Below are 27,070 nucleotides of genomic sequence, written 5' to 3' on the forward strand. Positions count from 1 at the left end.
ATGATCTTTATGGCCTTCCTGTGACATCGGGTGGTGTAGGTGTCCTGGAGGGCAGGTAGTTTGCCCCCGGTGATGCGTTGTGCAGACCTCACTACCCTCTGGAGAGCCTTACGGTTGTGGGCGGTGCAGTTGCCGTACCAGGAGGTGATACAACCCGACAGGATGCTCTCGATTGTGCATCTGTAGAAGTTTGTGAGTGCTTTTGGTGACAAGCCGAATTTCTTCAGCCTCCTGAGGTTGAAGAGGCGCTGCTGCGCCTTCTTCACAACGCTGTCTGTGTGGGTGGACCAATTCAGTTTGTCTGTGATGTGTACACCGAGGAACTTAAAACTTTCCACCTTCTCCACTACTGTCCCGTCGATGTGGATATGGGGGTGCTCCCTCTGCTGTTTCCTGAAGTCCACAATCATCTCCTTTGTTTTGTTGACGTTGAGTGTGAGGTTATTTTCCTGACACCACACTCCGAGGGCCCTCACCTCCTCCCTGTAGGCCGTCTCGTCGTTGTTGGTAATCAAGCCTACCACTGGAGTGTCGTCTGCAAACTTGATGATTGAGTTGGAGGCGTGCATGGCCACGCAGTCGTGGGTGAACAGGGAGTACAGGAGAGGGCTCAGAACACACCCTTGTGGGGCCCCAGTGTTGAGGATCAGCGGGGTGGAGATGTTGTTTCCTACCCTCACCACCTGGGGGCGGGCGGTCAGGAAGTCCAGGACCCAGTTGCACAGAGCGGGGGGCGAGACCCAGGGTCTCGAGCTTGATGACGAGTTTGGAGGGTACTATGGTGTTAAATGCTGAGCTGTAGTCGATGAACAGCATTCTCACATAGGTATTCCTCTTGTCCAGATGGGTTAGGGCAGTGTGCAGTGTGGTTGTGTGTCGTCTGTGGACCTATTGGGTCGGTAAGCAAATTGGAATGGATTTAGGGTGTCAGGTAGGGTGGAGGTGATATGGTCCTTGACTAGTCTCTCAAAGCACTTCATGATGACGGAAGTGAGTGCTACGGGGCGGTAGTCGTTTAGCTCAGTTACCTTAGCTTTCTTGGGAAAAGGAACAATGGTGGCCCTCTTGAAGCATGTGGGAAATGCAGACTGGTATAGGGATTGATTGAATATGTCCTTAAACACACCAGCCAGCTGGTCTGCGCATGCTCTGAGGACGCGGCTGGGAATGCCGTCTGGGCCTGCAGCCTTGCGAGGGTTAACACGTTTAAATGTTTTACTCACCTCGACTGCAGTGAAGGAGAGCCCGCAGGTTTTGGTAGCGGGCCGTGTCAGTGGCACTGTATTGTCCACATGACGCGTGTGGGTGCAAATAACATCTGTATATCTCTAATAATTAAATAACAAAGAGATGGGTGCATGTAATGGTTCCAGAAAATAATATTTATCTACAAAATGACCAAGTGGGTAACCTGGAAGGAAAGGCAAATCAAAATAAAGTACCATATTCAGGTAAGAAATGTTCTGATATCAAACTCTTGATTCAGACCTCTAGGAAACACGGTACACAAACGGGGAATCCAATACAATTCTCTTCTCAATAATAGATGATCAGTATCCCCCCCCCCCCCCCCCCCCCCCTCCTAGGAGTCTTAACACGTTCAATACCAATGCATCTCAAAGAGCTGATGTTGTGACGAGCCTCCATGAAATGTGCAGCCACAGGGTCTTGATATGTCACTCACCACCTGGATTCGGTCTTATGTAGCAAAATGTGAATTTCTGTTTTTTTTTTTTACATTGGATAAAAGTAGAGACTTAATATTGTTACTCCTGTGTTCTGCTATCCTTGTTTTCAGAGCGCCTTTTGTTTTCCTACATAGCATGGACCACAAATACATTTGATTTCCTACATAGCATGGACCACAAATACATTTGATTAGGTAAACTCAGCAAAAACAGAAACGTCCTCTCACTGTCAACTGCGTTTATTTTCAGCAAACTTAACGTGTGTAAATATTTGTATGAACAAAACAAGATTCAACCACTGAGACATAAACTGAACAAGTTCCACAGACATTTGACTAACATAAATGGAATAATGTGTCCCTGAACAAAGGGGGGGTCAAAATCAAAAGTAACAGTCAGTATCTGGTGTGGCCACCAGCTGCATTAATTACTGCAGTGCATCTCCTCCTCATGGACTGCACCAGAAATTCCAGTTCTTGCTGTGAGATGTTACCCCACTTTTCTACCAAGGCACCTGCATGTTCCCGGACATTTCTGGGGTGAATGGCCCTAGCCCTCACCCTTCGATCCAACAGGTCTCAGACGTGCTCAATGGGATTGAGTTCCGGGCTCTTGTGTGATGTTCGGATGTACCGATCCTGTGCAGGTGTTGTTACACGTGGTCTGCCACTGCGAGGACGATCAGCTGTCCGTCCTGTCTCCCTGTAGCGCTGTCTTAGATATCTCACAGCATGGACATTGCAATTTATTGCCCTGGCCACATCTGCAGTCCTCATGCCTCCTTGCAGCATGCCCAAGGCACATTCATGCAGATGAGCAGGGACCCTGGGCATCTTTCTTTTGGTGATTTTCAGAGTCAGTAGAAAGTCCTCTTTAGTGTCCTATGTTTTCATAACTGTGACCTTAATTGCCTACCGTCTGTAAGCTGTTAGTGTTTTAACGACCGTTCCACAGGTGCATGTTCATTAAGTGTTTATGGTTCATTGAACAAGCATAAGAAATGGTGTTTAAACCCTTTACAATGAAGATCTGTGAAGTTATTTGGACTTTACGAATTATCTTTGAAGGACAAGGTCCTGAAAAAGGGCCGTTTCTTTTTTTGCTGAGTTTACATCACATTTTTTGTGGAACATGTAATGACGCCCTTGATCTTAATGGTCTGGCCCGTAATCGGGTGATTGAACATTGTGCATTTGTTGGTGAAGTTACACTGGGTACATGGGCCACATCTATAGTTACCTTCCGGCACGTTGTCTAGAAAGCTTCTACTACGTGGCACTGGTGGAAGATCCGACCTCACCACCATGTGACTGATGTTGGGGGCGTGTCTGAAGACTACCCACGGGGGGGGCTCTTTAAACGTCTTTTCCAATTGTGAATCAGTGATCAAGATGTACCCGTGTTTTTTAATGATGCGGTCAAACTGTTTACCAAGTGGGGAGAACTGAAGGAATTATTGAACGCGTCGGTCAGGAGGGCGGGGAGGTTTGGGTGAGGCAGTCATCCTGGTTCATATTTTTATAACATGCTGACCAAACCCGGACACGCGCGAGCGTACGTTGATTTTGTTCACCCACACCACAAGCGATCAGGACACGCAGGTTGAAATATCGGGGGTTGGGGGAGAGAGACAAGGAGAGGGAGGAGGGCAGATGCCCTCGGCGGAAAATGGAGTCCTGAGAGAAATCAAGTACAAGATGGTTGGCAGGAGTAGTGCAGTATTATCATAAGGAGACGAATACTTGGAAAAGGGAGGAGGAATGGAGGGAAAAAGAGAGGGAGAGGAGGTCTAAGATATAGAGAGGGAAGAAGAGGGTGAGCTTGAGTCGGATAAAATTGGTGGACAAAAGGGAGATGGTTAAAGAAGAACGGTAGAAAGTGGAAGCAGAGGGGGCTGAAGACAGGAGGAGAAATGGAAGTGAATGAGGGTGAAGTATCGGAGGTGGTAGGTGTGGTGAAGATATCGGAGACCGAGGTATGCACCGAGGATCAGGAAAAAGATGAGTCTGTGACAGTAGGAGTGAAGTTTATGGAAAAAGTGGACACTTGCCTTTTGGCTGATCCATTTTTTGGTTTCACGGTGGGTGAAAAAAATAGTTGGGAAATGTGGAATCGGTGAGGGTAACAAGAAGTGGTCTAGTGATAATTGTTTGTTTTTCTGTTGGTCAGAGGGAGAATGCGCTCGGAGAAAACCGAATGGTGGCAAGAAAAGTGAATTATTTCTCTCTCAAGAAAAGGGCAGTAAATTTAAAAGTTGACCAGCTGAGGGGAACGATTCCCGGCGTATGTGATGCTCGTCGTTTGATGAGACGCCAACAGGGTGGTTGAAACAGAAGAGTCATTGTCTATTCTTTTGAGTTTTAAAGTTGAGTCTTTAACCGACAAAGTGATGTTAAGCTATATAAGTTATACTGTACGAGCGTATGTTCCCGGATAAAATGAAGATGGTACAGGTGTCAAGCTTATGGGCATGTGGCAGCAGTGTGTTGTAGGGATGGTCCAAGATGTGAGAAGTGTGCAGAAGGGCATGAGACAAAGGAATGTGTAGTATCGGGGAAAGTAGTGGTATGTATTGATTATAGGGGTGCCCATGGAGCTGGGGATCAGAAATGTCCCGTGTGCGAGAGAGGGAGGAAGATGAGTAGTGGTCTGTGTTAATAGTCGGGGTCCCCATGGGGGCCTGGGGATCAGAAATGTCCCGTGAGAGAGAGAGGGAGGAAGATGAGTAGTGGTCTGTGTTAATAGTCGGGGTGCCCATGGGGGCCTGGGGATCAGAAATGTCCCGTGAGAGAGAGAGGGAGGAAGATGAGTAGTGGTCTGTGTTAATAGTCGGGGTGCCCATGGGGGCCTGGGGATCAGAAATGTCCCGTGAGAGAGAGAGGGAGGAAGATGAGTAGTGGTCTGTGTTAATAGTCGGGGTGCCCATGGGGGCCTGGGGATCAGAAATGTCCCGTGAGAGAGAGAGGGAGGAAGAGGAGTAGTGGTCTGTGTTAATAGTCGGGGTGCTCATGGGGGCCTGGGGATCAGAAATGTCCCGTGAGAGAGAGAGGCCAGGTTGAGGTTTCCAGGGTTAGAGGAGTGTAGAAGTTGTCATATGTTGAGACAGTGAAGAATGTAGAGGAAGATGGGTCAAAGGGCATTTCACTGTAAAGTCAACACCTGTTGTATTCGACGCGTGAGATAAATACAATTTGATTTGGTATACATGGAATAAACTCAGGTCTAGCACTGCCCCGCAACACAAGAAACAGATGCATAGTTTCCACTCTATTCTATCCATGTGGCGACACAACAGTATCAACAAGTGCACATTGATCATTTACGTACAAGTGACTTTAACAATATTACATGCCATTTAGTATATGATTTTATCCAAAGCAACACGGACACTCGTGCATTCGTTTTCCATATGATGGGTCCCCTAGGAATCAAACTCACTATCCTGCCGTTTCAAAACGTCATGCTCTACCAACTGAGCTAGGACCTTAACACATGACATCACTGTGACAACAAAAATTGTAAACTTGTGGAATGCATTATGCACTGCTTATGAATGCATTATGTATGGGTTATGAATGCATTATGTATGGTTTATAAATGCATTATGTATGGGTTATGAATGCATTATGTATGGGTTATGAATGCATTATGTATGGGTTATGAATACATTATGTATGGGTTATGAATGCATTATGTATGGTTTATGAATGCATTATGTATGGGTTATGAATATATTATGTATGGGTTATAAATGCATTATGTATGGGTTATGAATGCATTATGTATGGGTTATGAATGCATTATGTATGGGTTATAAATGCATTATGTATGGTTTATGAAGCATTATGTATGGGTTATGAATGCATTATGTATGGGTTATGAATGCATTATGTATGGGTTATGAATGCATTATGTATGGGTTATAAATGCATTATGTATGGTTTATGAATGCATTATGTATGGTTTATGAATGTTTCATGTAGCCCTTATGTAGGTATTCTCTTCTGTTCCTCTATCATGGACAGGACATTTGTGTACTCCTAACCATTCACTCTACACTGTATGTCCAAAACATTAGGAACACCTTCCTGATATTGAGTTACATCCTCGTTTGCCCTCAAAACAGCCTCAATTTGTCAGGGAATGGACTACACAAGGTGTGGAAAGCGTTCCACAGAGATGCTGGCCCATGTTGAGTCCAATGCTTCCCACAGTTGTGTCAAGTTGGCTGAATGTCCTTTGGGTGGTGGACCATTCTTGATACACACGGGAAACTGTTGAGGGTGAAAAACACAGCAGCATTGCAGTTCTTGACACCTATTACAATACATTCACCTTCTGAATGGCATACATACACAACCCAATGTCTCAAGGCTTAAAAATCCTTCTTTAACCCGTCTCCTCCCCTTCATCTCTACACTGATTGAAGTGGATTTAACAGGTGACATCAAAAAGGGATCATAGCTTTCACCTGGATTCACCTGGTCAGTCTATGTCATGGAAAGAGCAGGTGTTCCTAATGTTTTGTACACTCAGTGTACTTTCTACCCTGTCATTCCGTGTACTTTCTACCCTGTCATTCAGTGTACTTTCTACCCTGTCATTCAGTGTACTTTCTACCCTGTCATTCAGTGTACTTTCTACCCTGTCATTCAGTGTACTTTCTACCCTGTCATTCAGTGTACTTTCTACCCTGTCATTCAGTGTACTTTCTACCCTGTCATTCAGTGTACTTTCTACCCTGTCATTCAGTGTACTTTCTACCCTGTCATTCAGTGTACTTTCTACCCTGTCATTCAGTGTACTTTCTACCCTGTCATTCAGTGTACTTTCTACCCTGTCATTCAGTGTACTTTCTACCCTGTCATGTACCTCTTTTCACTCCTTTTTCCCTCCCATGCTGCCAGGACGTTTGTGTACTCGGTGCTGATGCGAGGACGACCGTTCCCCCTCCATGTCATGATAGAGGCGGGGTTGTTCTGCAGTCTGAACGGGTTCACACAGAGTCACTACCTGGTCCACTGTGCCCACTACCACCCCACATGGACCTCGGACACACGCTTCCTCATTGGTACAAACATTTCTGAGAGGAAGAGATTAACCTGAGTTTAACTAATCGATCAAGATGTTTCTTTTAATCAAACACTTAAAAGTCTTGGTTTTTTTTTGTAGTTGTTGTTATAGCGAACAATGTTTTCACACTACAATGATTCTCCTTAAAAAAGTGATTAGAACTTAAAAAGATAGTTCACCTAAATGACATGCTTTGTTTTAGTTTGCCGGGTGCTACATTCACATGCTAATGTTTTGGTCATGGGACCGATATTACCTTTTTTTTGGGGGGGGGGGGGGGGCATCATGTCCAAATCATCCAAAAGTATCTAAAATTGTTTGAGAAGTTTAACAAAGTTTAACAAAGTCACTTATAGACGATTTGAATATGATGCATGAAAAACTGCTAATATCGGTCCCATTACATGAATGGGATTTGTGTCACGAATGGTAAAACGTTAGCATGTGGAAACAGTGTCAGGCAATTCTAACCAAAGCATGGATTTGCAGCCATACCTTGGCCATAGACTGCTTAGAGGATAAGGAAACCATTATGTCATTTTGGTGAGCCCATCCCTTAAATCGATGGACTTAGTCCAAACTTCCAGATATTTGGCAAATTCCTCACCGCAGCTTTCTACCATTGATTCAAATAAAAACCAAGTGTTTATTTTACCAGGTTCAACCCTGTTTCTCCTGGGCATGGCTATCAACGTCCACAGTGACTATCTTCTACGAAACCTGAGACAGCCAGGAGAAGTCGTCTACAAGATCCCTAAAGGTATACAGTGGCTTGCGAATGTATTCATCCCCTTTGGCATTTTTCCTAATTTGTTGCCTTACAACCTGGAATTAAAATAGATTTTTTGGGGGTTTGTATCATTTGATTTAGACAACATGCCTACCACTTTGAAGATGCAAACAAGAAATAAGACAAAGAAACTGAAAACTTGAGTGCGCATAACTATTCACCCCCCCAGAGTGAATACTTTGTAGAGCCCCCTTTTGCAGCAATTACAGCTGCAAGTCTCTTGGGGTATGTCTCTATAAGCTTGGCACATCTAGCCACTGGATATTTGTCCATTCTTCAAGCCAAAACTGCTCCAGCTCCTTCAAGTTGGATGGGTTCCGCTGGTGTACAGAAATCTGTAAGTCATATCACAGATTCTCAATTGGATTGAGGTCTGGGCTTTGACTAGGCCCATTCCAAGACATTTAAATGTTTCCCCTTAAACCACTCAAGTGTTGATTTAGCAGTATGCTTAGGGTCGTTGTCCTGGTGGAAGGTGAACCTCCGTCCCAGTCTCAAATCTCTGGAAGACTGAAACAGGTTTCCCTCAAGAATTTCCCTGTATTTAGCCCCATCCATCATTCCTTCAACTCTGACCAGTTTCCCAGTCCCTGCCGATGAAAAACATCCCCACAGCATGATGCTGCCACCACCATGCTTCACTGTGGGGATGGTGTTCTCAGGGTGATGAGAGGTGTTGGGTTTGTGTCAGACATAATGTTTTCCTTGATGGCCAAAAAGCTACATTTTAGTTTCATTTGACCAGAGTATCTTCTTCCATATATTTGGGGAGTCTCCTCCCATGCCTTTTAGTGAACACCAACCCTGTTTGCTAATTTATTTCTTTAAGCAATGGCTTTTTTTCTGGACAATCTTCCGTAAAGCCCAGCTCTGTGGAGTGTACGGCTTAAAGTGGTACTGTGGACAGATACTCCAATCTCCGCTGTGGATCTTTGCAGCTCCCTCATAGTTATCTTTGGTCTCTTTGTTTCCTCTCTGATTAATGCCCTCCTTGCCTGGTCTGTGAGTTTTGGTGGGCGGCCCTCTCCTGCTAGGTTTGTTGTGGTGCCATATTCTTTCAATTTTTTAATAATGGATTTAATGGTGCTCTGTGGGATGTTCAAAGTTTCTGACATTTTTTTTATAACCCAACCCTGATCTGTACTTCTCCACAACTTTGTCCCTGACCTGTTTAGAGAGCTCCTTGGTCTTCATGGTACTGCTTGCTTGGTGGTGCCCCTTGCTTAGTGGTGTTGCAGACTCTGGGGCCTTTCAGAACAGGTGTATATATTGAGATCACGTGACAGATCATGTGACACTTAGATTGCATACAGGTGGACTTTATTTAACTAATTATGTGACTTCTGAAGGTAATTGTTTGCACCAGATCTTATTTAGGGGCTTCATAGCAAAGAGGGTGAATACATATGCACCCACCACTTTTTCATTTTTTGAATTATTTTTTATACAAGTCATTTTTTTCATTTCACTTTACCAATTTGGACTATTTTGTGTATGTCCATTACATGAAATCCAAATAAAAATCAATTTAAATGACAGGTTGTAATGCAACAAAATATAAAAAATGCAGAGGGGGATGAATACTTTCACAAGGCACTGTAGTGTGAAGATCAAGTATGATGATGCAGCCACCATTTCTTAAGCCTGGCGCCGGATCTTTTTCTACTGTCTTTACCAACTCCTTTTTTCAAGTTATTCTCACTCGGCAAGAATTCAAAAACTATAAAAACCAATGGTCCAATGATCTAGAATGCGGCTGTGTGGACGTTTAGATTCTGATAATGGTCCCATGTTTAATGAGCTGAAATAAATGATCCCCCAGAAAATGTTCCATACACACAAAAAGCTTATCTCTCTCAAATGTTGTGCACAAATTTGTTTACATCCCTCTTAGTGAGGATTTCTCCTTTGCCAAAAGAATCCATCCACCTGACAGATGTGGCATATCAAGAATCTGTGGCATATCAAGAGATGTGGCATATCAAGAGTAAATTTTAAATGATTAAAAATGATGTTTTTTAAATTTATTATAATGAGGTTTTCCAGCTTCTGAATCTTGCGGGTAAATGTTGCTAGTAGATAGTTTCAAATAGACCTGGCTGGTGCATCACTATCACTAGCTATCCCTAGCTAACAGTAGCTATCTCTAGCTAACAGTAGCTATCACTAGCTAACAGTAGCTATCACTAGCTAACAGTAGCTATCACTAGCTAACAGTAGCTATCACTAGCTAACAGTAGCTATCACTAGCTAACAGTAGCTATCCCTAGCTAACAGTAGCTATCACTAGCTAACAGTAGCTATCACTAGCTATCCCTAGCTATCACTAGCTATCACTAGCTAACAGTAGCTATCACTAGCTATCCCTAGCTATCACTAGCTATCCCTAGCTAACAGTAGCTATCACTAGCTAACAGTAGCTATCACTAGCTATCACTAGCTAACAGTAGCTATCACTAGCTAACAGTAGCTATCACTAGCTAACAGTAGCTATCACTAGCTAACAGTAGCTATCACTAGCTAACAGTAGCTATCACTAGCTATCACTAGCTAACAGTAGCTATCACTAGCTAACAGTAGCTATCACTAGCTAACAGTAGCTATCACTAGCTAACAGTAGCTATCACTAGCTAACAGTAGCTATCACTAGCTAACAGTAGCTATCACTAGCTATCCCTAGCTAACAGTAGCTATCACTAGCTATCCCTAGCTAACAGTAGCTATCACTAGCTAACAGTAGCTATCACTAGCTAACAGTAGCTATCCCTAGCTATCCCTAGCTAACAGTAGCTATCACTAGCTAACAGTAGCTATCACTAGCTAACAGTAGCTATCACTAGCTAACAGTAGCTATCACTAGCTAACAGTAGCTATCACTAGCTAACAGTAGCTATCACTAGCTATCCCTAGCTAACAGTAGCTATCACTAGCTATCCCTAGCTAACAGTAGCTATCACTAGCTAACAGTAGCTATCACTAGCTAACAGTAGCTATCACTAGCTAACAGTAGCTATCACTAGCTAACAGTAGCTATCACTAGCTAACAGTAGCTATCACTAGCTAACAGTAGCTATCACTAGCTATCCCTAGCTAACAGTAGCTATCACTAGCTATCCCTAGCTAACAGTAGCTATCACTAGCTAACAGTAGCTATCACTAGCTAACAGTAGCTATCACTAGCTATCACTAGCTAACAGTAGCTATCACTAGCTATCACTAGCTAACAGTAGCTATCACTAGCTAACAGTAGCTATCACTAGCTATCCCTAGCTAACAAGAAAGACATCAGCACGGACCATAGGAGTAAAAAAAAACACCACAAAAGGCAAAACCCAATCTGGGATTATTTTGAGTACATTGCTGGAAAGGACAAAAGCAAATGTATTTTGGTGTCAGAAAATGGCAGCATGTGTGGAACAGAGATAAAAGGAGAAAAACCCAACAAACCTCAAAGTTTATCTGAACAGAACCCACAAACAATTTCAGAATAACATGATGGTGAGACATTACATGATTTTATTTTGGGGAATTTTGTCAGGATTTGACTCCTGGTTTTCATATGAACACACATAAAATGTGGAAATGTTTTAGAATTGCAGAAAATGAGCTTTAAACCTGCAAATGTTTCTCTTTGCAAACAAGAACAGTTTGGGGCTGCATGGGTTGCTAGGTGGGAGTTTGTTACTACGGCGATAAATGACAACATCCATCCAGACCGTTGCCACCTAGAAAATGTGAGTGACCACACCATCTCAAATAGTACTGCAGTACCCCTGCTATAGGACTACAACACATTAATAAATAGTACTGGAGTACCCCTGCTATAGGACTACAACACATTAATAAATAGTACTATAGTACCCCTGCTATAGGACTACAACACATTCATAAATAGTACTGGAATACTCCTGCTATAGGACTACAACACATTAATAAATAGTACTGGAATACTCCTGCTATAGGACTACAACACATTAATAAATAGTACTGGAGTACCCCTGCTATAGGACTACAACACATTAATAAATAGTACTGGAATACCCCTGCTATAGGACTACAACACATTAATAAATAGTACTGGAGTACCCCTGCTATAGGACTACAACACATTAATAAATAGTACTGGAATACTCCTGCTATAGGACTACAACACATTCATAAATAGTACTGGAGTACCCCTGCTATAGGACTACAACACATTAATAAATAGTGCTGCAGTACCCCTGCTATAGGACTACAACACATTAATAAATAGTACTGGAGTACCCCTGCTATAGGACTACAACACATTAATAAATAGTACTATAGTACCCCTGCTATAGGACTACAACACATTAATAAATAGTACTGCAGTACCCCTGCTATAGGACTACAACACATTAATAAATAGTACTGGAGTACCCCTGCTATAGGACTACAACACATTATGAATAGTACTATAGTACCCCTGCTATAGGACTACAACACATTAATAAATAGTACTATAGTACCCCTGCTATAGGACTACAACACATTAATAAATAGTACCACAGTACCCCTGCTATAGGACTACAACACATTAATAAATAGTACTATAGTACCCCTGCTATAGGACTACAACACATTAATAAATAGTACTATAGTACCCCTGCTATAGGACTACAACACATTAATAAATAGTACTATAGTACCCCTGCTATAGGACTACAACACATTAATAAATAGTACTATAGTACCCCTGCTATAGGACTACAACACATTAATAAATAGTACTGGAGTACCCCTGCTATAGGACTACAACACATTAATAAATAGTACTGGAATACCCCTGCTATAGGACTACAACACATTAATAAATAGTACTATAGTACCCCTGCTATAGGACTACAACACATTAATAAATAGTACTATAGTACCCCTGCTATAGGACTACAACACATTAATAAATAGTACTATAGTACCCCTGCTATAGGACTACAACACATTAATAAATAGTACTGGAATACCCCTGCTATAGGACTACAACACATTAATAAATAGTACTGGAATACCTCTGCTATAGGACTACAACACATTAATAAATAGTACTATAGTACCCCTGCTATAGGACTACAACACATTAATAAATAGTACCACAGTACCCCTGCTATAGGACTACAACACATTAATAAATAGTACTATAGTACCCCTGCTATAGGACTACAACACATTATGAATAGTACTGGAATACCCCTGCTATAGGACTACAACACATTAATAAATAGTACCACAGTACCCCTGCTATAGGACTACAACACATTAATAAATAGTACTATAGTACCCCTGCTATAGGACTACAACACATTAATAAATAGTACTGGAATACCCCTGCTATAGGACTACAACACATTAATAAATAGTACTATAGTACCCCTGCTATAGGACTACAACACATTAATAAATAGTACTGGAATACCCCTGCTATAGGACTACAACACATTAATAAATAGTACTATAGTACCCCTGCTATAGGACTACAACACATTAATAAATAGTACTATAGTACCCCTGCTATAGGACTACAACACATTAATAAATAGTACTATAGTACCCCTGCTATAGGACTACAACACATTAATAACTACAACACATTAGTAACTACAACACATTAATAAATAGTACTATAGTACCCCTGCTATAGGTCTACAACACATTAATAAATAGTACCACAGTACCCCTGCTATAGGTCTACAACACATTAATAAATAGTACCACAGTACCCCTGCTATAGGTCTACAACACATTAATAAATAGTACTGGAGTACCCCTGCTATAGGACTACAACACATTAATAAATAGTACTATAGTACCCCTGCTATAGGACTACAACACATTAATTAATAGTACCACAGTACCCCTGCTATAGGACAACAACACATTAATAAATAGTACTGGAATACCCCTGCTATAGGACTACAACACATTAATAAATAGTACCACAGTACCCCTGCTATAGGACTACAACACATTAATAAATAGTACTATAGTACCTCTGCTATAGGACTACAACACATTAATAAATAGTACTGGAATACCCCTGCTATAGGACTACAACACATTATGAATAGTACTGGAATACCCCTGCTATAGGACTACAACACATTATGAATAGTACTGGAATACCCCTGCTATAGGACTACAGCACATTATGAATAGTACTGGAATACCCCTGCTATAGGACTACAACACATTAATAAATAGTACTGGAGTACCCCTGCTATAGGACTACAACACATTAATAAATAGTACTATAGTACCCCTGCTATAGGACTACAACACATTAATAAATAGTACTGGAGTACCCCTGCTATAGGACTACAACACATTATGAATAGTACTGGAATACCCCTGCTATAGGACTACAACACATTAATAAATAGTACTGGAATACCCCTGCTATAGGACTACAACACATTAATAAATAGTACTGGAATACCCCTGCTATAGGACTACAACACATTAATAAATAGTACTGGAATACCCCGGCTATATGACTACAACACATTAATAAATAGTACTGGAATACCCCTGCTATAGGACTACAACACATTAATAAATAGTACCACAGTACCCCTGCTATAGGTCTACAACACATTAATAAATAGTACCACAGTACCCCTGCTATAGGACTACAACACATTAATAAATAGTACTATAGTACCCCTGCTATAGGACTACAACACATTAATAAATAGTACCACAGTACCCCTGCTATAGGTCTACAACACATTAATAAATAGTACTGGAATACCCCTGCTATAGGACTACAACACATTAATAACTACAACACATTAGTAACTACAACACATTAATAAATAGTACTATAGTACCCCTGCTATAGGACTACAACACATTAATAAATAGTACTATAGTACCCCTGCTATAGGACTACAACACATTAATAAATAGTACTGGAATACCCCTGCTATAGGACTACAACACATTAATAAATAGTACTGCAGTACCCCTGCTATAGGACTACAACACATTAATAAATAGTACTGGAATACCCCTGCTATAGGACTACAACACATTAATAAATAGTACCACAGTACCCCTGCTATAGGACTACAACACATTAATAAATAGTACTATAGTACCCCTGCTATAGGACTACAACACATTAATAAATAGTACTGGAATTCCTCTGCTATAGGACTACAACACATTAATAAATAGTACTGGAATACCTCTGCTATAGGACTACAACACATTAATAAATAGTACCACAGTACCCCTGCTATAGGACTACAACACATGAATAAATAGTACCACAGTACCCCTGCTATAGGACTACAACACATTAATAAATAGTACTGGAATACCTCTGCTATAGGACTACAACACATTAATAAATAGTACTGGAATACCTCTGCTATAGGACTACAACACATTAATAAATAGTACTGGAATACCCCTGCTATAGGACTACAACACATTAATAAATAGTACTGGAATACCTCTGCTATAGGACTACAACACATATAGTGCATTGGGATAGCATCAGACCACTTCACTTTTCCCACATTTTGTTACGTTACAGCCTGATCAAATTACATGTTTTCCAAATTAATCTACACACAATACCATATAATGACAAAGAAAAAACAGTTTGAGAAATGTTTGCAAATTTATTAGAAATAAAAAACGAAAATGCTTTATTTACGTAAGTTTTCAGACTCTTTGCTATGAGACTCGAAATTAAGCTCAGGTGCATCCTGTTTACATTGATCATCCTTGAGATGTTTCTACAACTTGATTGGAGTCCACCTGTGGTCAATTCATTTGATTGGACATGATTTGGAAAGGCACACATCTGTTTATATAAGATCCCACAGTTGACAGTGCATGTCCGAGCAAAAACCAAACCATGACGTTGACGGAATTTTCCGAAAAGATCCAAGACAGGATTGTGTCGAGGCACAGATCTGGGGAAGAGTACCAAAAATATCTGCAGCATTGAAGGTCCCCAAGAACACAGTGGCCTCCGTCATTCTTAGTTGGAAGAAGTTTGGAACCACCAAGACTCTTCATAGAGCTGGCCGCCCTGCCAAACTGAGCAATTGGAGGAGAAGGACCTTGATCTGTGGAGATGGGAGAACCTTCCAGAAGAACAACCATCTCTGCAGCACTCCAACAATCAGGCCTTTGTGGTAGTTGACAGATGGAAGCCACTCCTCAGTAAAAGGCACATGACAGCCTGCTTGGAGTTTGCCGCTCCTCCTCCAACCTGACAGAGCTTGAGAGGATCTGCAAGGAAGACTTGGATAAACTCCCCAAATACAGGTGTGCCAAGTTTGTAGCGTCATACCCAAGAAGACTCAAGGCTGTAATCGCTGCCATTAGGTGCTTCAACAAAGTACTGAGTAAAAGGTCTGAATACAATATGATATAAGTTTTTTTTTTTTTTTTTATAAATTTGCAACATTTCCCCAAAAAATCTGCTTTTTATTTGTCACAACGGGGTATTGTTTGTAGATTGATGAGGGCAATAAAGCTGTAACATAACAAAATGTGGGAAAAGTTAAGGGGTCTGAATACTTTCAGAATGCTCTGCAGCTGTCTCCTACCCTCCCGTGCACAAGGCTACTTATTGGCCCTAACACTAAAACGAAATTTAAACGATTAAATCAAGTCTGAAACCAAACTGTAACTGAAAAAAAAGTATTAAATGAAGTCTGGAAACTAACCACATGTTTCAGTATGTATCCTCTCCCCTACCACAGGTTGTCTGTTTCAGTATGTGTCCTCTCCCTCAGGTGGTCTGTTTCAGTATGTGTCCTCTCCCCTACCACAGGTTGTCTGTTTCAGTATGTGTCCTCTCCCTCAGGGGGTCTGTTTCAGTATGTCTCCTCTCCCTCAGGGGGGCTGTTTCAGTATGTGTCCTCTCCCCCAGGTGGTCTGTTTCAGTATGTTTCCTCTCCCTCAGGTGGTCTGTTTCAGTATGTTTCCTCTCCCTCAGGTGGTCTGTTTCAGTATGTGTCCTCTCCTCTCCCTCAGGTGGTCTGTTTCAGTATGTGTCCTCTCCCCCAGGTGGTCTGTTTCAGTATGTGTCCTCTCCCTCAGGTGGTCTGTTTCAGTATGTGTCCTCTCCCTCAGGGGGTCTGTTTCAGTATGTGTCCTCTCCCTCAGGTGGTCTGTTTCAGTATGTGTCCTCTCCCCCAGGCGGTCTGTTTCAGTATGTGTCCTCTCCTCTCCCTCAGGTGGTCTGTTTCAGTATGTGTCCTCTCCCCCAGGTGGTCTGTTTCAGTATGTGTCCTCTCCCTCAGGTGGTCTGTTTCAGTATGTGTCCTCTCCCTCAGGTGGTCTGTTTCAGTATGTGTCCTCTCCCCCAGGTGGTCTGTTTCAGTATGTGTCCTCTCCTCTCCCTCAGGTGGTCTGTTTCAGTATGTTTCCTCCCCCAGGTGGTCTGTTTCAGTATGTTTCCTCCCCCAGTAGGTCTGTTTCAGTATGTGTCCTCTCCCCCAGGTGGTCTGTTTCAGTATGTGTCCTCTCCTCTCCCTCAGGTGGTCTGTTTCAGTATGTGTCCTCTCCTTCAGGTGGTCTGTTTCAGTATGTTTCCTCCCCCAGGTGGTCTGTTTCAGTATGTTTCCTCCCCCAGTAGGTCTGTTTCAGTATGTGTCCTCTCCCCCAGTAGGTCTGTTTCAGTATGTGTCCTCTCCCCCAGGTGGTCTGTTTCAGTATGTGTCCTCTCCTCTCCCTCAAGTGGTCTGTTTCAGTATGTGTCCTCTCCCTCAGGTGGTCTGTTTCAGTATGTGTCCTCTCCCCCAGGTGGTCTGTTTCAGTATGTGTCCTCTCCCCCAGGTGGTCTGTTTCAGTATGTGTCCTCTCCCCCAGGTGGTCTGTTTCAGTATGTTTCCTCTCCCTCAGGTGGTCTGTTTCAGTATGTGTCCTCTCCCTCAGGTGGTCTGTTTCAGTATGTGTCTCCTCTCCCTCAGGTGGTCTGTTTCAGTATGTGTCCTCCCCCCAGGTGGTCTGTTTCAGTATGTGTCCTCTCCCCCAGGTGGTCTGTTTCAGTATGTGTCCTCTCCCTCAGGTGGTCTGTTTCAGTATGTGTCCTCTCCCTCAGGTGGTCTGTTTCAGTATGTGTCCTCTCCTCTCCCTCAGGTGGTCTGTTTCAGTATGTGTCCTCTCCCCCAGGTGGTCTGTTTCAGTATGTGTCCTCTCCTCTCCCTCAGGTGGTCTGTTTCAGTATGTGTCCTCTCCCCCAGGCGGTCTGTTTCAGTATGTGTCCTCTCCCTCAGGTGGTCTGTTTCAGTATGTGTCCTCTCCCCCAGGCGGTCTGTTTCAGTATGTGTCCTCTCCCCCAGGCGGTCTGTTTCAGTATGTGTCCTCTCCCCCAGGCGGTCTGTTTCAGTATGTGTCCTCTCCCCCAGGTGGTCTGTTTCAGTATGTGTCCTCTCCCCAGGTGGTCTGTTTCAGTATGTGTCCTCTCCTCTCCCTCAGGTGGTCTGTTTCAGTATGTGTCCTCTCCCCCAGGCGGTCTGTTTCAGTATGTTTCCTCTCCCTCAGGTGGTCTGTTTCAGTATGTGTCCTCTCCCCTACCACAGGTTGTCTGTTTCAGTACGTGTCCTCTCCCCCAGGTGGTCTGTTTCAGTATGTGTCCTCTCCCCCAGGTGGTCTGTTTCAGTATGTGTCCTCCCTCAGGTGGTCTGTTTCAGTATGTGTCCTCTCCCCCAGGTGGTCTGTTTCAGTATGTGTCCTCTCCCCCAGGTGGTCTGTTTCAGTATGTGTCCTCCCTCAGGTGGTCTGTTTCAGTATGTGTCCTCTCCATCAGGAGGTCTGTTTCAGTATGTGTCCTCTCCCTCAGGTGGTCTGTTTCAGTATGTGTCCTCTCCCCCAGGTGGTCTGTTTCAGTATGTGTCCTTTCCCTCAGGTGGTCTGTTTCAGTATGTGTCCTCTCCCCCAGGAGGTCTGTTTCAGTATGTGTCCTCTCCCTCAGGTGGTCTGTTTCAGTATGTGTCCTCTCCCCTAGGTGGTCTGTTTCAGTATGTGTCCTCTCCCTCAGGTGGTCTGTTTCAGTATGTGTCCTCTCCCCCAGGTGGTCTGTTTCAGTATGTGTCTCCTCTCCCTCAGGTGGTCTGTTTCAGTATGTGTCCTCTCCCTCAGGTGGTCTGTTTCAGTATGTGTCCCCTCTCCCTCAGGTGGTCTGTTTCATTATGTGTCGGGGGCCAACTACTTTGGTGAAATTGTGGAGTGGTTGGGCTACGCCATAGCAACCTGGTCGCTGACTACCTTCTCCTTTGCCTTCTGCAGTCTGTGCTTTATTGGGCGACGGGCATTCCACCATCACAGGTACATGAGGCACACATAATCTAGGAAGATATCAAAGTTGATTAGTATAATCTTTAGTTTTACATAATCTATACAGCCTACAGCAACATAATCTATACAGCCTACATCACCATAATCTATACAGGCGATAACACTACATCACCATAATATATACAGGCTATAACACTACATCACCATAATCTATACAGGCTACAGCACCATAATCCATACAGGCTACATCACCATAATCTATACAGACTATAACACTACAGCACCATAATCTATACAGGCTACATCACCATAATCTATACAGGCTACATCACCATAATCTATACAGGCTACATCACCATAATCTATACAGACTATAACACTACAGCACCATAATCTATACAGGCTATAACACTACATCACCATAATATATACAGGCTATAACACTACATCACCATAATCAATACAGGCTACATCACCATAATCTATACAGGCTATAACACTACATCACCATAATATATACAGGCTACATCACCATAATATATACAGGCTATAACACTACATCACCATAATCTATACAGGCTACATCACCATAATCTATACAGGCTATAACACTACATCACCATAATATATACAGGCTATAACACTACATCACCATAATCTATACAGGCTACAGCACCATAATCTATACAGGCTACATCACCATAATCTATACAGACTATAACACTACAGCACCATAATCTATACAGGCTATAACACTACATCACCATAATATATACAGGCTACATCACCATAATATATACAGGCTATAACACTACATCACCATAATCTATACAGGCTATACCACTACATCACCATAATATATACAGGCTATAACACTACATCACCATAATCTATACAGGCTACATCACCATAATCTATACAGGCTACAGCACCATAATCTATACAGGCTACATCACCATAATATATACAGGCTACAACACTACATCACCATAATCTATACAGACTACAGCACCATAATCTATACAGGCTATAACACTACATCACCATAATATATACAGGCTATAACACTACAGCACCATAATCTATACAGGTTACAGCACCATAATCTATACAGGCTATAACACTACATCACCATAATATATACAGGCTATAACACTACGTCACCATAATCTATACAGGCTATAACACTACATCACCATAATCTATACAGGCTATAACACTACATCACCATAATATATACAGGCTATAACACTACATCACCATAATATATACAGGCTACATCACCATAATATATACAGGCTATAACACTACATCACCATAATCTATACAGGCTATACCACTACATCACCATAATATATACAGGCTATAACACTACATCACCATAATCTATACAGGCTACATCACCATAATCTATACAGGCTACAGCACCATAATCTATACAGGCTACATCACCATAATATATACAGGCTACAACACTACATCACCATAATCTATACAGACTACAGCACCATAATCTATACAGGCTATAACACTACATCACCATAATATATACAGGCTATAACACTACAGCACCATAATCTATACAGGTTACAGCACCATAATCTATACAGGCTATAACACTACATCACCATAATATATACAGGCTATAACACTACGTCACCATAATCTATACAGGCTATAACACTACATCACCATAATCTATACAGGCTATAACACTACATCACCATAATATATACAGGCTATAACACTACATCACCATAATATATACAGGCTACATCACCATAATCTATACAGGCTATAACACTACATCACCATAATATATACAGGCTACATCACCATAATCTATACAGGCTATAACACTACATCACCATAATATATACAGGCTACATCACCATAATCTATACAGGCTATAACACTACGTCACCATAATCTATACAGGCTATAACACTACATCACCATAATCTATACAGGCTATAACACTACATCACCATAATCTATACAGGCTATAACACTACAGCACCATAATATATACAGGCTATAACACTACAGCACCATAATATATACAGGCTATAACACTACATCACCATAATATATACAGGCTACAGCACCATAATATATACAGGCTATAACACTACATCACCATAATATATACAGGCTATAACACTACATCACCATAATCTATACAGGCTACAGCACCATAATATATACAGGCTATAACACTACAGCACCATAATATATACAGGCTATAACACTACATCACCATAATATATACAGGCTATAACACTACATCACCATAATATATACAGGCTATAACACTACATCACCATAATATATACAGGCTACATCACCATAATATATACAGGCTATAACACTACATCACCATAATCTATACAGGCTACAGCACCATAATATATACAGGCTATAACACTACATCACCATAATATATACAGGCTATAACACTACATCACCATAATCTATACAGGCTATAACACTACATCACCAATATATATACAGGCTATAACACTACATCACCATAATATATACAGGCTACATCACCATAATCTATACAGGCTATAACACTACATCACCATAATATATACAGGCTATAACACTACATCACCATAATCTATGCAGGCTACAGCACCATAATCTATACAGACTACAGCACCATAATCTATACAGGCTATAACACTACATCACCATAATCTATACAGGCTATAACACTACATCACCATAATCTATACAGGCTATAACACTACATCACCATAATATATACAGGCTATAACACTACATCACCATAATCTATACAGGCTACAGCACCATAATCTATACAGGCTATAACACTACATCACCATAATATATACAGGCTATAACACTACATCACCATAATCTATACAGGCTACATCACCATAATATATACAGGCTATAACACTACATCACCATAATATATACAGGCTATAACACTACATCACCATAATCTATACAGGCTACATCACCATAATATATACAGGCTATAACACTACATCACCATAATCTATACAGGCTACATCACCATAATCTATACAGGCTACATCACCATAATCTATACAGGCTACATCACCATAATATATACAGGCTATAACACTACATCACCATAATCTATACAGGCTACATCACCATAATCTATACAGGCTACATCACCATAATCTATACAGGCTACATCACCATAATATATACAGGCTATAACACTACATCACCATAATCTATACAGGCTACATCACCATAATCTATACAGGCTACATCACCATAATCTATACAGGCTACATCACCATAATATATACAGGCTATAACACTACAGCACCATAATCTATACAGAATACAGCACCATAATCTATACAGGCTATAACACTACATCACCATAATATATACAGGCTATAACACTACAGCACCATAATCTATACAGGCTATAACACTACATCACCATAATATATACAGGCTATAACACTACATCACCATAATCTATACAGCCTACAGCACCATAATCTATACAGGCTATAACACTACATCACCATAATATATACAGGCTACATCACCATAATATATACAGGCTATAACACTACATCACCATAATCTATACAGGCTATAACACTACATCACCATAATATATACAGGCTATAACACTACATCACCATAATATATACAGGCTATAACACTACAGCACCATAATCTATACAGGCTATAACACTACATCACCATAATATATACAGGCTATAACACTACATCACCATAATCTATACAGAATACAGCACCATAATCTATACAGGCTATAACACTACATCACCATAATATATACAGGCTATAACACTACATCACCATAATCTATACAGGCTACATCACCATAATATATACAGGCTATAACACTACATCACCATAATATATACAGGCTATAACACCATAATATATACAGGCTATAACACTACATCACCATAATATATACAGGCTATAACACTACATCACCATAATCTATACAGGCTATAACACTACAGCACCATAATCTATACAGGCTATAACACTACAGCACCATAATCTATACAGTCTACAGCACCATAATCTATACAGGCTATAACACTACATCACCATAATATATACAGGCTATAACACTACATCACCATAATCTATACAGGCTATAACACTACAGCACCATAATCTATACAGGCTACAACACCATAATATATACAGGCTATAACACTACATCACCATAATATATACAGGCTACATCACCATAATATATACAGGCTATAACACTACATCACCATAATCTATACAGGCTACATCACCATAATATATACAGGCTATAACACTACATCACCATAATCTATACAGGCTACATCACCATAATCTATACAGACTATAACACTACAGCACCATAATATATACAGGCTATAACACTACATCACCATAATCTATACAGGCTATAACACTACATCACCATAATCTATACAGGCTATAACACTACAGCACCATAATCTATACAGGCTACAACACCATAATATATACAGGCTATAACACTACATCACCATAATATATACAGGCTACATCACCATAATATATACAGGCTATAACACTACATCACCATAATATATACAGGCTATAACACTACATCACCATAATATATACAGGCTATAACACTACAGCACCATAATCTATACAGGCTACATCACCATAATATATACAGGCTACATCACCATAATATATACAGGCTATAACACTACATCACCATAATATATACAGGCTATAACACTACATCACCATAATATATACAGGCTATAACACTACATCACCATAATATATACAGGCTATAACACTACAGCACCATAATCTATACAGGCTACATCACCATAATATATACAGGCTACATCACCATAATATATACAGGCTATAACACTACATCACCATAATATATACAGGCTATAACACTACATCACCATAATATATACAGGCTATAACACTACATCACCATAATCTATACAGGCTACATCACCATAATATATACAGGCTACAGCACCATAATATATACAGGCTATAACACTACATCACCATAATCTATACAGGCTATAACACTACATCACCATAATCTATACAGGCTATAACACTACATCACCATAATCTATACAGGCTATAACACTACATCACCATAATCTATACAGGCTATAACACTACATCACCATAATCAATACAGGCTATAACACTACATCACCATAATATATACAGGCTATAACACTACATCACCATAATCTATACAGGCTATAACACTACATCACCATAATCTATACAGGCTATAACACTACATCACCATAATATATACAGGCTATAACACTACATCACCATAATATATACAGGCTATAACACTACATCACCATAATATATACAGGCTATAACACTACATCACCATAATCTATACAGGCTACATCACCATAATATATACAGGCTATAACACTACATCACCATAATCTATACAGGCTACATCACCATAATATATACAGGCTATAACACTACATCACCATAATATATACAGGCTATAACACTACATCACCATAATCTATACAGGCTACATCACCATAATATATACAGGCTATAACACTACATCACCATAATCTATACAGGCTACATCACCATAATCTATACAGGCTACATCACCATAATCTATACAGGCTACATCACCATAATATATACAGGCTATAACACTACATCACCATAATCTATACAGGCTACATCACCATAATCTATACAGGCTACATCACCATAATCTATACAGGCTACATCACCATAATATATACAGGCTATAACACTACATCACCATAATCTATACAGGCTACATCACCATAATCTATACAGGCTACATCACCATAATCTATACAGGCTACATCACCATAATATATACAGGCTATAACACTACAGCACCATAATCTATACAGAATACAGCACCATAATCTATACAGGCTATAACACTACATCACCATAATATATACAGGCTATAACACTACAGCACCATAATCTATACAGGCTATAACACTACATCACCATAATATATACAGGCTATAACACTACATCACCATAATCTATACAGCCTACAGCACCATAATCTATACAGGCTATAACACTACATCACCATAATATATACAGGCTACATCACCATAATATATACAGGCTATAACACTACATCACCATAATCTATACAGGCTATAACACTACATCACCATAATATATACAGGCTATAACACTACATCACCATAATATATACAGGCTATAACACTACAGCACCATAATCTATACAGGCTATAACACTACATCACCATAATATATACAGGCTATAACACTACATCACCATAATCTATACAGAATACAGCACCATAATCTATACAGGCTATAACACTACATCACCATAATATATACAGGCTATAACACTACATCACCATAATCTATACAGGCTACATCACCATAATATATACAGGCTATAACACTACATCACCATAATATATACAGGCTATAACACCATAATATATACAGGCTATAACACTACATCACCATAATATATACAGGCTATAACACTACATCACCATAATCTATACAGGCTATAACACTACAGCACCATAATCTATACAGGCTATAACACTACAGCACCATAATCTATACAGTCTACAGCACCATAATCTATACAGGCTATAACACTACATCACCATAATATATACAGGCTATAACACTACATCACCATAATCTATACAGGCTATAACACTACAGCACCATAATCTATACAGGCTACAACACCATAATATATACAGGCTATAACACTACATCACCATAATATATACAGGCTACATCACCATAATATATACAGGCTATAACACTACATCACCATAATCTATACAGGCTACATCACCATAATATATACAGGCTATAACACTACATCACCATAATCTATACAGGCTACATCACCATAATCTATACAGACTATAACACTACAGCACCATAATATATACAGGCTATAACACTACATCACCATAATCTATACAGGCTATAACACTACATCACCATAATCTATACAGGCTATAACACTACAGCACCATAATCTATACAGGCTACAACACCATAATATATACAGGCTATAACACTACATCACCATAATATATACAGGCTACATCACCATAATATATACAGGCTATAACACTACATCACCATAATATATACAGGCTATAACACTACATCACCATAATATATACAGGCTATAACACTACAGCACCATAATCTATACAGGCTACATCACCATAATATATACAGGCTACATCACCATAATATATACAGGCTATAACACTACATCACCATAATATATACAGGCTATAACACTACATCACCATAATATATACAGGCTATAACACTACATCACCATAATATATACAGGCTATAACACTACAGCACCATAATCTATACAGGCTACATCACCATAATATATACAGGCTACATCACCATAATATATACAGGCTATAACACTACATCACCATAATATATACAGGCTATAACACTACATCACCATAATATATACAGGCTATAACACTACATCACCATAATCTATACAGGCTACATCACCATAATATATACAGGCTACAGCACCATAATATATACAGGCTATAACACTACATCACCATAATCTATACAGGCTATAACACTACATCACCATAATCTATACAGGCTATAACACTACATCACCATAATCTATACAGGCTATAACACTACATCACCATAATCTATACAGGCTATAACACTACATCACCATAATCAATACAGGCTATAACACTACATCACCATAATATATACAGGCTATAACACTACATCACCATAATCTATACAGGCTATAACACTACATCACCATAATCTATACAGGCTATAACACTACATCACCATAATATATACAGGCTATAACACTACATCACCATAATATATACAGGCTATAACACTACATCACCATAATCTATACAGGCTACATCACCATAATATATACAGGCTATAACACTACATCACCATAATCTATACAGGCTATAACACTACATCACCATAATATATACAGGCTATAACACTACATCACCATAATATATACAGGCTACATCACCATAATATATACAGGCTATAACACTACATCACCATAATCTATACAGGCTATAACACTACATCACCATAATATATACAGGCTATAACACTACAGCAC

At 40.3% G+C, this 27,070-nt stretch overlaps 1 protein-coding gene across 3 annotated transcripts in view; it reads left to right on the top strand.

Annotated features, from left to right (window-relative positions):
- The window catches only part of srd5a2b (steroid-5-alpha-reductase, alpha polypeptide 2b), a 134,897-nt gene that overhangs the window by 95,323 nt on the left and 12,504 nt on the right, over positions 1–27,070 (top strand). For all 3 annotated transcript variants that reach the window (XM_055940252.1, XM_055940167.1, XM_055940335.1), the window contains 3 exons: positions 6,596–6,759; positions 7,420–7,521; positions 18,714–18,864. In XM_055940252.1, the coding sequence (XP_055796227.1) occupies positions 6,596–6,759; positions 7,420–7,521; positions 18,714–18,864 (417 nt within the window). The remainder of the gene's footprint in view (positions 1–6,595; positions 6,760–7,419; positions 7,522–18,713; positions 18,865–27,070) is intronic.

The sequence above is a fragment of the Salvelinus fontinalis genome, chromosome 1, assembly GCF_029448725.1.
Source record: "Salvelinus fontinalis isolate EN_2023a chromosome 1, ASM2944872v1, whole genome shotgun sequence".
NCBI classification, from domain to species: domain Eukaryota; kingdom Metazoa; phylum Chordata; class Actinopteri; order Salmoniformes; family Salmonidae; genus Salvelinus; species Salvelinus fontinalis.